The sequence below is a fragment of the Manis pentadactyla genome, chromosome 2, assembly GCF_030020395.1.
Source record: "Manis pentadactyla isolate mManPen7 chromosome 2, mManPen7.hap1, whole genome shotgun sequence".
Taxonomy (NCBI): domain Eukaryota; kingdom Metazoa; phylum Chordata; class Mammalia; order Pholidota; family Manidae; genus Manis; species Manis pentadactyla.
The window spans coordinates 204814821-204827065 of record NC_080020.1 but is presented as its reverse complement, the minus strand read 5'-3'; the positions used below and the strand labels follow the sequence as shown (position 1 = coordinate 204827065).

General features: G+C 34.0%; 1 protein-coding gene across 3 annotated transcripts in view; it reads right to left on the bottom strand.

The window, feature by feature from the left end:
• SOS1 (SOS Ras/Rac guanine nucleotide exchange factor 1) overlaps positions 1-12245 on the bottom strand; it is a 115341-nt gene that overhangs the window by 6827 nt on the left and 96269 nt on the right. The window contains exons 18-21 of one of the 3 annotated variants that reach the window (XM_036925539.2): positions 8072-8244; positions 7742-7858; positions 6221-6485; positions 794-838 (exon numbers count right to left, since the gene is read on the bottom strand). In XM_036925539.2, coding sequence (XP_036781434.1) covers positions 794-838; positions 6221-6485; positions 7742-7858; positions 8072-8244 — 600 coding nt within the window. Of the gene's footprint in view, positions 1-793; positions 839-6220; positions 6486-6542; positions 7193-7741; positions 7859-8071; positions 8245-12245 lie in introns of those variants that run through there. The other 2 variants (XM_036925540.2, XM_036925541.2) reach the window with 2 other exon arrangements.

The window sequence follows — 12245 nt, the reverse complement described above, 5'->3', positions numbered from 1 at the left end:
CTTTTTTTCTGTTAAGCATTGATAGCTTTTATTTTGTCAATTAAATATTGTTATGACAATATAGAACTTAAAAAGATTATTTTGTGTACTGATATTACTCAGATAAGCATTTTGATTACCTACCTTTTTTTCTTAAAAGAGACTATGGTCAATTAGCTTGTAACTAATATTTTCCATTGTACACATTTTGATATCATTTGTATTAAGGGCAGCAAAAACCAATCTATTAGCTTAAAATTTATGGAATAATTTGGTGAATTACTTTAAAATCAAAAGCAATTATCTATATTGGAACTTTATTTTGCTTAACAGTGATGAATATTTAGGCTGTACAATTAAGTAGTTAATGACTGTAAGATCTTCCAAAGTCCAACAACAATTATCTGCCAGTTGTCGCCAAGCTAAGTGTATTTTGTGATGTAGAAATTGCATGTAGCTGCCAGCATTCCCATATGCGCATGCATGCTCTTGCTTTTTTAAAAAGTTGAGCATTAAAATATATTTAGAAATCTATAGTTGGAAAACAGAAATGGTTTTAAATGTGGAAGCCACCTGTATAATAATATTCTTTTAAAAGAGAAAAAAGGTTCTACAAAAAGCATGAAAAGTATATAGGTTTAAGCAAATAATTTATGATTAAAAGATAGCACAAGTGAAGGCCTCACTTCTAAGATGTTGCAAGCATGTTACCAACGCTGCCATACCCAAAAAGAGTTTCAGCAGGAAAGGTTACACTTGGTTTAATTTTTAAAGCCAAAGCAAGAATTATGAGTCTTAAACTAAATATACTAACTTGGGCCATGGGGCAGTGTAACTTGGATAAAGACGGTATCGCTGCCTGTGAAAGGAAACAAGAACAAGTAGATTTTTTTCTTTCATTGATATATTCAACTCATCTGTAAAAATTATCATTCTAGTTTCAAAGAATGGCATAACAGTCTTTAGTAAAAGCTCATTACTTCTTACTTTAGAGAAAATGAATTAATTTGAGTTATTATCATATTGGGAATTTTGAAGAATCCTTTGAGTCACTACTTGATATAATAATTAAATGAAAAGCATCCATGAGAAAACTAAAACATCGTATATTAATAGTAGATGACTTTAAAATGTATAAACCCAATCTGAGCAAAGAATTCAGCTGGACATATAGAAATATGCCATTTACTAAAGATTATTTAAAAGGTCAAATTTGTGGAGCAGTAACAAATTTGTTATATAAATTGAAAAATGAATTTCTTAGTAATGTTATTATACACCTTTGAAAATGTTCTTGGGGCATACATTCTCATCACAAAAGAACTACAGCTTTGGATGTTACTAACAAGTTTGAAAGTGATACAGCTTTTTTCCTTCTATATTCTTGAACACTAAAAATCAATAAACATTTGGTGCTTAGACACACTTTAAAAAGGAAACTAAATAATAAATTTTGAATGTCTAATTCCAACTAATTGTTTTAAGGAAAAAACTCAAAATCATAAAAGCCAAAGCCCCAAAAACATGAATGTAGAAAAAGTGAGACAAAAGATTAGATGATCTATACTCGTTCTAAATCAATCTAAGTTGTTTATGTTACACTGCCTCATCCTCCAACATATTGAACAGATAATATCCTAGAAACTAAAATAATTTCTGTAACACATGATTGAACTGATTTTTTAAAATTCAGGTCTCTCTTTCTGTCATTTTTGCACAACAGGTAATTAGTTAAATAATTTAGACCATTGTTTTTTTCCAGCTTCTATGGTCTGTGTTCCAGGTTCAGCTGGCAAGACTATTAATTTGAATGCTTATATAGGTATAGTGGTCTTGTTTCCCAGACAGACCCAATTTCAAATAACCTTTACTCCTTTCCATATGTACTGAGGCCATGGTTACTAAAGGTAGCAATCCAGCTAATTCTAATAAGTCCTCTCTCAGAAGATTAAAACACACTTTTATACTTTGATATTAAATAAGGCCATTGTTCTATCAATGATTCCCTTCACTATTTATTAGGTACTATTTATTATGACATAACAGGGGTTAACAGTGTATCCAGGTCTAGTGTTTACCTATTTAGGCATTTTTCCACCTCTCTTGGAAAGGAAATAAATATTCTCTCTAGAAATAAGCCTCAAGAACATGGTAATACACCTAGTACAATATAGAAATAAAATCAAAACCCAAAACTCATAACAGCTACAAGCTACAAGCTTTTAGAAAGAATGATTACACCTGTGCATACACATTTGTGCACACAGACAGCACAGACTTAGCTTTGATCATATTCACATATACAGCACAGGCTTAGATTCATGCATTTGGTATATCTGCAGCAATTTTCTGCTACATCACTGTAAACTAATTGCTTGGACTCACTGCCTGGAAAATGCTCATAAAAAACTCTTAGAATTATACATGCTCTAAGAAATATATACTAGAAATTCTTGTCAGCTAGGTACTGAACAAATTTATTGATGACTTAGGTAGTATTAATTTGTAAGTACAAATCCCAGACAACAGATCAGTGGTTCCCAATCTTGGCTGCAAATTAGAATCCCCTGGGGAGCTTTTAAAAAACACTGATGCCCAGGTGCCAATGCCAGTCTAATGGGCTGGGTATATAAAGGATAAGTTTACTAGGGGATTACACTGTAGTCAGGGTTGAAATCATTCTTGAAGATACTCTCCAATTTATAAATGAGTCACTCTTGAAAAAGGAACAAATATTTGCTATAGAGAAATATACAGATCATGGATAACTTAAACTCATAAAAGCCTGTTAAATGCAAATGTATTTGAGATTAGAAACTGATCACCTCCAACAATCTTCTATGAAGAAAAGGGTTACACTCCATCCAGCTTGAAATGCTGCAATACATCTCTTCTTGTCAAAGCTTCCCCTTACTAAGGGATGGAACTAAAGCTCACACACCAGGTCAGCTCTCTGTCTCTCTCCTGACTAGGCAACTTCCAAATAGGAAGGTACCAAGAACACTTGTCTTCCTCCTCTCCTTGCAGCAAAAACAAAGTAGTGAGCTAGGAGTGATCTTTTCCTTTCCTGACCACTGTCATCACCACCTCAGAGGTAGACCTGGCCAAGACAAGGGTGGGGCAGGGCTCTGAATGTGAGGGACTAAGTAGGTGGCCAGTTGCCTTCCCTGTTTTTACAAGGCTTTTCATGACCATTTTCGCCCCCTCTGTGATCATTTTTGTGTAAACTTCTACAGCATTTATGTCTTCACCACTCATTGAGCATTTTGCTAAGCACTTACACATCTTCTCCAGTAAAGTTTGCAGTCTTACTGACAGATGAAAGATAATCACAGGGCAAAGTTAATCATAGCATTTAACAATGGCTAAGTATTTGACTATGATTTTCTTTGTACTGTGATTATTTTTCATCTCTCAGTAAGACTGCAAGCTTTAACATATAAGATGTGTGAGTACTTGGCAAGGAGTGCGATACCCAACAGATACTGGCAGAATAAATTATTTGTCTTAAAATAAATTATTTTGAAAAAAAAAAAAAAAAAAAAGAACCATAAGAGGCCAAAAAAGGACTATGAAAACTGATAAAATATTCTAGTTAAACTTTGCCTTTTGAAAAACTTAAGCAATGGAATTTTCTGCTGCTCTGTATTGAGTAGAGCACCTCAGATGATGAAGGAATGTAGTACAGCAGCTCTTTCCTGCCAGGCCCTGAGGGAAACAAGGAAGCAGGTGTTCACTCCAGTGGCAACGTGGTGGGCAGCAAGTTGGGCACTCTAGTGACCCCCCAGCCCCAACAGTCCTAGTGTATGTGTTAAGCAGAAGTGGGGTCAACAGCAGATGAGGACCTTTAATATATATAGGCCATAAATAAGTTTAAACAAAGGACTAACTGAACATACAGATGGTTTCATATTATGCTGGCTTGATTTCAAAATCAGTTATTTTAAATTTTTACTAAGAGCAAAGGGAGTAGAATGAGTAGTTTTCTTTATCACAAAGAAAGAGAAATTGAGAAAACCCTCAAAGCTAAGATTAGAAAGCCTAACTACTGGAATATGCCAGTCTATTTACTGTAGTTATGTAGGCATTTTTCCACCTCTCTTGGAAAGGAAATAAATATTCTCTCTAGAAATAAGCCTCAAGAACATGGTAATACACCTAGTACAATATAGAAATAAAATCAAAACCCAAAACTCATAACAGCTACTTGTTTCTCTACTTGTTCAGCTGCTGAAATTGGTTTGTTCCACTGCCACATATGACAAAGCACTGATCCAGGGCACTGCTTTCAAAATGATTCCTTCTTCCCTGTCTGATTAATCATTTAAAGATTTAGCACTAGTAAGGACTGTAATGTACTTATCTCCTGTTTTTTCCACCTCTCCCATTTTTAGCTTCTTTTAAACTAAGAAAAGTAGAATTTGCAAGATGGTTTTCATGTGATTTCTATAATCTACTTATGTGGGAAACTTTATAATATAGACCATAGCCTTCTGCTTGGGAAAAATTCCTGTGAACAGTTAAATTGGTCAGAATGAATAATGATTTTAAGGTCAGGTATACTGCAAAAAGTGCTGATTTTATTTTATTATTTAGCAGGTTGACAAGCTGGAGAAAATAAATGGGAATTTTTTTACCTGGTGTTTATCTGAACATATCATCAAAATTATCTGATAGCGTACTGTGTGTATAGCATGACTCCATAATCCTCAGTAGCCAAGTAAGGCTAAAATGTAATAATCCTTAAAACGAATATACTTTAGGTAGTAAAAAGACAAGACCAACTTCTGGGTAACTACAAATGTATGTGTAACAAATGTAGCAATAAATAAATGGGTTCTGAACCAAATCGCAAAATAATATGCCTCCAAAAAATAATTTTAAGTCGACTTGTGTTAAAAAGTTAGATTTTCTGAGTAGGAAGAAACCTTAAAAATCTATTCTGATCCCTAGAAGGCACAGAAAAAGCCTTTTAACCAAAATCAGAAAGCTCACTAGCAAACTGGGATGACAAGCCAAGATTCCTCACTCCTAGGTTAGTGCTTCTCAACCTCCTCCCATACAATACGTCACCACGCAGGTGCTTCTCAATATTGGGTCTTTTCTGCCAAGTAGTAGGGCAGAACATGATCTGAACATTGAGCTAAGACAGCCCATGACAGTGGCTGTGACAGGATTAAAGCTGGTTGTATTCAAGTTTTGATTTAATAATAAACAAATGAAAGAAGGTTGTTGTGTTCTTAGTAGAGCTTTATAGCCTCACATGAAATTAATTAGAAAATTAATGGAAGCAGGGTGATCTAGAAATAAAAAATAGCCTCTTCAAAGGGCTAGAGCTGAGCTGTACTATTTGGTAGCCACTAGCCATATGTGGTTTCTAAGTACTTGAATGTGGCTTGTCCGAACTGAGATGTACTGTAAGTGTAAAATGCATACTGGATTTTGAAGATTTAGAACAAAAAAGAATGTAAAGTATCTCATTAATAAAACTTTATATTGATTTCATGCTGAAATGACAATATTTTGCATATACTGTGTTAAATAAAATATATTAAAATTAATTTCATTTAATTCTTTTTGCTTTTTTAAATGTAGCTACAAAACATTTAATGTTATACATGTGGCTCATATCATATTTCTGCTGGACAGCAGTGACCAAAAATAAGAAAGGGATGAGCAACAGTATGCATACTGTGAGATTATACAGCTGCTTGGACGCATAGGCAGTGTATTAGCAGGCACTATACACCATCCTCTGGATGATGTAGACAAAAAGGGTTCAGTAGGAGACTGACTTTGATACATGTCCAAATCAGATACAGAGTTTGGTGAAAAGGGAATAATGTACTGAGTAGTATTCAAACATAATTCTGGAGGCGACATTTAAAGCCCTGGACTGACATTCCTTGCAGATTTTGAGTTATCTCTATTTCTGGTGGTTAGAAGGGATGCATTTTAAATTCACCAATTAAAAAAATACTCAAATGAGGTTGAAATGACCAATTTCATTACCAAGCCTTTCAGTAAAGTATAATAAATTTAAAGAGGGCTGTTCCGACAGATATTTTTTAAATTTTAGGTTGCTAGAGTTTAGAATTTGTTTTAGAGTATCTTCTGAAATAGTATTTGATATCTCTACAAATTTACAAAAAATTTTTAAAAATTACCCAGATTCTTTTTTTAACCTCTAGCACAAATAATATTAACAATTACTTTAAAGCACTTAAATTTTAGCACCTACTTGAATGAAAAGGGCTCGAATGATCAGAATCAAAGACACTGCAAACATCTGTGGTACTGGAAGCCCCAGAAGCAGGAGGAGGTGTTAACGGTGTCCTTGGAGAATTTGGGGCAGATGCTGTACTTTCCGTCTCACTTTCAGGGATCCTACTATAACTAATTTTCCGTGGCTCCTGCTGCAGAGGTGTGGGGTGTCTCATGGTACCTGGTCTTGGGTTTGATGGACGAACACCAGGAGATTTTAGGGGATAGCTATATTTTTTTGGCTGTAGACATATCAAAAGAAACACAATACTTAACAACACCATTCTAGAAAGGAAGGTTTTTCTATATATGCCTGGTAAAATTCAACTAATAGCTAGGAAAACCATAACCCACTAATAAATGAATGAATTACATCATGATCCAAATCAAAGTATTCGAGTTAAAACATTAACATCAAAGCCTTGGCTACCTCATTTATTAGGGAATGAATTTCATTAAATAACTGAGTCTTAGTCCTATAAATATCAGAGTATTTGTCATTTTAATATTTCTGGATAGAAATCTTTCTGAGATATTTTGCATATTTCTCTGTTTTTTTAAACAGACCTTGTTGAATTAATTTAACCTTGCTGGAAAAGCCAGGATTAATATTTTGAATTATGCTTACTTTGCTGTAATACAGTGATGCCATCAGAATTATCTGAGTTATTTAAAAATGCATTAAATTGCTTAAGTTTTCATCTGTGTGTGTATGTTAGCTGTATGGAATTTTCTGACAGAGTGGTCATTTCTCAGTGGTATCAGGATGTCTTATCTGGAGATGACTACATGGCTATTTCTAGTTGCTGCTTTTAACCCATCTTTTAGAAAACTGTTTTAGGTCTTGAGAAGTTTTCTTCTGAGGTAATATAATAGTGTAAGCTTTAACTCATAGACATTATAAAATTTATCTTGGTTACTTAGTAGCCATTTAGGTTTACTTCTTGATCTGATGAATTAAGAGAGATTATATTTAGAGCAGTGAGATGATGACACTGTATATAAATGTGGTCAGGCACTGACAAGTAATAAAAAACAATGGAAACTTTATTTTTGCCCCAAAAAGCATCCTTAGCAAAATCTGTTTTTATTTTTTATGGCTAATGATTCATGGTTAAGAGTTCTAATAAGTCATTACACTATTAAAAAAAGGCATAAGCACATTATTTATTATATTTGTTAGTGTGAATTAATCAAATTTCTTGCCCTTAAATGATGAATGATTTTTTTGTTTAAAAAAATTAAAACTTACATAGTTGCCCAATTTCTTCATCTATTATATTAGGATTTATTCAGATTAATATTAATGTGCATTTATTTGGAACCAAGTGGGATATTTATTAAGAACTTTTTCTACTACTTTAATTTGTGCACTTTATCCCTGAATGCCTTTATAGAAAACTAATCAGTGTAACACATATAGTAGCAATGACCTCACCAGAAATAGATGACAAATGCAAAAAATATACAAATGTAAAAGAAATAAATGAATGCTTACAAATCTTGGGAGAGGTTTAGGGTTTCGTGGTTCTATTTCTAGGGATTTGTTGAAAAGATAATCTGTAAATTCTTTTTCCATGCTACTTCCCATTGGATTCAAGTTTTCAAAGAACCTCTGAAATAAATGCAAATTCATAAATAATTATTAATATTAAATACTTTAAATTCAGTTTGAAATTCATGAAAATAATTTAAGAAAACATTTAATGTAAGATGAGTTATTTATTCTAAGTTTTGTTTCCTTTTCTCTTCTTTAAAAATAAACCTGCCTTTCATGAGATGGCTTATAAACTTAATCAGAAACATGTACTCAAGTAATTCAACTTACTTTGATATCTGACTCTACTCGTAAACAGTAAGGCTGATTTTGGTACTGCTGGATCTCTCCTGTTATTTCTGCTACTTTCCTCCTTTTGCTAAAGTTTATAAGCTCTTTTCCATGCCTCTTTAGGACCTCAGGGTTGCCTTCTTCTGTTTTCAAAATATTAGTTAGATAAATTCCTAGAAGATATAATGAAATTATTTTAAGGATAAAGAAGGAAAAAGCTATTTTTTTTCTTTCTCAATAATTGTAGACATATTACACCATACCATATCAATCACCATAACCAAATATTCAAGGCACAGATTTCCATCCTATGAAAAAAGACAAGTTAAGTAAATGTCAAGAGAATATTTTTGTAAGTATCAAATCCTTCTGTGATAAACCTAAGAATTATAAATACCCAAGAAAAAGGGAGACCAATTTTAACAAAATTAATAGATTTTTCAGTAGGAATAACCAATTTCCCATACCCCTCTAAACCATGTTATTTGATATGTCACGTTTGTTAAAGAAACTTTAATAGCCTGCCACTAATAACACTTATTTTTGGCAAAAAGTTACGTTCAAAGGATCCTATTTTCTGCTTACCCAGCACTTGAAGAGCCACAAGAGATTATTAGGATTTGTAATTCAGAGGTAGTACTGTCTGCATAGGCTTACTCATGGAAATGTGGAAGCATATGCAAGTCTATCAACACAGGATGCATATACTTTATATACATTCTGGCCTTCAGTACTTCTGCAACTAGAGGCAGTCTGGTAACTGAGCTCCTGCTTCCCCACCACTGCAGGCTGTGCACTGGATGAGGAGGAGAATGAAGAAAGCAACAAGCACTTTAGTTCCCTTCTCTTCTAGCATAAAGGTTCTGGAACCGGCTCTGCTGCTTTCTCCTTGCATGATCTTGTGCAAGTTCCTTAGCTTCTCTGTGCCTCGGTTTTCTCATTTGTAAAATGCGGAAAGCAGGGTTGCTGTGATAAATAAATGAGTTAACTTTATGCAGAGGCTTTGAGGTCTAACAGAAGGAAATGCTTAAACAATTGTGGCTCTGACTGTCTATGCTGTTGCTACTCTTGCATTCTTCTCTTATGCTTCTGCCTTTTACCCTAAAGTACTGACTATGATGCCTTAGGGGAAAAAAGGGTGTGTGAATATCTGAATTGGTTCACTCAATACCCATGTACTTAGTCTGCTGTGTGCCAAGAACTGCATTGGTACTGCAGATACAAAGATGAACCAGACACACAGTCCCTGACCTCAAGTAGTTCAGAGTTTTGAATGTGGTGAGTCACGACAGTACAATTCGGTAAGTACTATATTAGTGCTAATGCATAAGATGCTGTGAGAGCACAAAGGAGGTGTGCTTAACTCTGCCTTGAGCTGGTGGGAGTAGAGAAAGCATCACAGGTGAAGTGGTGCTTACAAAAGTCTCAAAACATGAATAGCAGTTTAATGAGTAGAACAGATGGAAGGGCATTTTAAACAAAGTAGCCATGTGTAGGAAGGCACTGGTTTGTGATAGAGCTTGGAAGGCATACTCAGAGATGTTGTTTGGTATGGTGGGACCACAGGGGTCTGATGAATGGGGTGGAGGAAGAGTGGCACTATATGAGGATAGACACACACAAGGGATGAGTTGTTCTAATCCAGTCTCCACCACTGCAGACTGTGCACTGGATGAGGAGAATGAAAAAATTACAGGCACTTTTCGTTCTAATCACAGATTAGTGGTTCCAAAAGCTTTTGTGGTAGAGGCACATTTCTAAATACTAGAAATTCAGGCTTCATTCTTGAAAAGATTAATGACTCAAAACCAGTAGTGAACAAGTCAGCAATTATGAAACATGATAGACATCAATGCCTGTTTGGTTCTGAACAGTATTCAGTTATTAAGTGTATTAGTTACTTCGCTATTTCTCAACATCCAGGCCAAGCTTGATTATACATTCATAAGACAAATTTACCATGTGTTCTAATAAGCAGAGTCTCTTCTATTTCCCATGTCTCCCTGACACTTGGCTCTTTTACTTGCAGCCAGTTATATTCTTCTCCACACTGAGCTGCATGATTCACTTAGCTCAATGTTCAGTCTGACAAACAGTACACGTGTCTGTAACAGTACACATATTTGATGGCAGCCCAAATCAACTATCCATATCAGTCACAAATTGATGGCCCAACTGTTAAGAATTTGTGGGTAGTAGTACCTGGACTGGGTCATGAAGAACTTTTTTTAAAGAGCTTAACTTTTATCCAGTAGTAACTAGCAGATTTATTAGCATTTTTGGATTCTAGAAGAATTACTCCAGCTGTACTATGAAGCCAGACTGTTAAAAGGAGTTAAGACTAGAAGTAAGAAGATGAGTTAGCAGGATAAAAGTAGTCCTGGTGAGATGATGAAGGCAACTTGGGATCTGTGGGATAAGATGGAGTGCATAAATATTTAAGAATTAGACTCCACAAGAAGTGAGCAGAGGGTGGTGGGTGGGAATGAAGACTCTCAGCTTTTTGTCTGAGTCACCAAATGGGTGGTGGCATAATGACTGACACTGGGAACACATAGGATAGTAAGTTATGTGATGTCGTAGGTGTTAAAAGTATATTTGATTGAAGTTATGAAAATGCTTATGTAGCATTTGGGGAGAGCACAGGATAAAATTTGGAAATTATGACGAATTGATAGCTAGTTAAAAGAACAAATAATCCAAGAGGCAGTGTCCAAACTTTGTTGATCACATGCTACATCTGTAAAAAATGTTTAAACATGATTTCTCAATACATGCATAATTTTTGAATAAAAAATGTAGTATGATAATATATAGACCTGAACATGACATACTGCAAGGCCTAATTCTTTTCAACAGATTGTTTCATATACCCTTCTTTGGAAACAGCCCCTCTGGGGAGAGGGAAAGCAAAGTGTTATGACACAGATAGTGAAGAGGGTGAGATTTCACTTTTTTGCTGATGCACCGTATGTATGTGGGGATAAAGAAAAATTATTCAATAAACGTGGGCCAACAAATAATTTGGTGGATAAATAAATTTGAATATTCATATGATATCTAAAAGACTTCAATTTGATTAGAGTTAAATATAATTTTAAAAGTCAATCATAAAACTAGAAGAAAATATGACTGAATATTAAATTACTAGGCTGGAAGAACTTTCTAAACCTAGAAAATAGAAATCATAATGGGGAAGATGGAAAGAACACAGAATTTTAAAATACTGTATGTCCAAGAATAAAAACTAAAAGGCAGACTGGTAAAAGATTTAGCACAAGAAATACCTAGTGATATATAAAATAGGTATAAAATATCTAGCTAGGTGATTATCTAGCTCAAGGAAATATTCTTAAATACAGAAAAAAGGTATAAATACGAAGATAGTGGTTATAACATTATTTAGGAATACAAAAAAGCTGAAAACATGTCCAATCACAGGATACTTAGATATGTTGTCATACAAACTTTATGGATTATGCAGCCATTACAAATGATAATTATGAAGATTTAATAAAACATGACAGAATATTTAGGATATGGTAAGTGAAAAAAGTAATAAGGTATACATGTCATACAATTACAACTATATATAAAATGCACAGCAAAAAGATTAGAAGTAAATATTAAGTGACGGGTTATAAAGCCTGAACAAAAAATGTGGGAAAATACGATATGTTGACTGAAAAAAATATCAGGACTTAACAATGTTATGTGCATATATAAAGCTATATAGAACATAAAGCTATATAGAAAATATATAGATAAAGATGAGGGAACAGCTAGAAGAAAATATATCATATACTCAAAAGAATAAACAACAGATACATGGTAGAGATGATAGTTTTTATAAGCATTCAAAGGAAGAATCATCAGAGCATATATACAAGCAGAGAAAAGAAACTAGTATGAAAGAGATATTGAAAGATATGAAATACAGGAAACAAATGATAGAATAAAATAGAGAAGCCTACAGAAGAGATAAAATTCACATGGTAGATGCTTTAGTATTAAAAAGAAGAAAAAGGCACTTCCTTCCTCTGGTGCAAAAGGGAAAGGAAAAAGGGTAAGTAAAATTTTTATGTGTGGAAGGTGTGGACGCAAAGGCAAATGCACTTATTTTTGGTCACGTAAAATTGTTAACATAAAACATGATTATAAATATGGATGAATA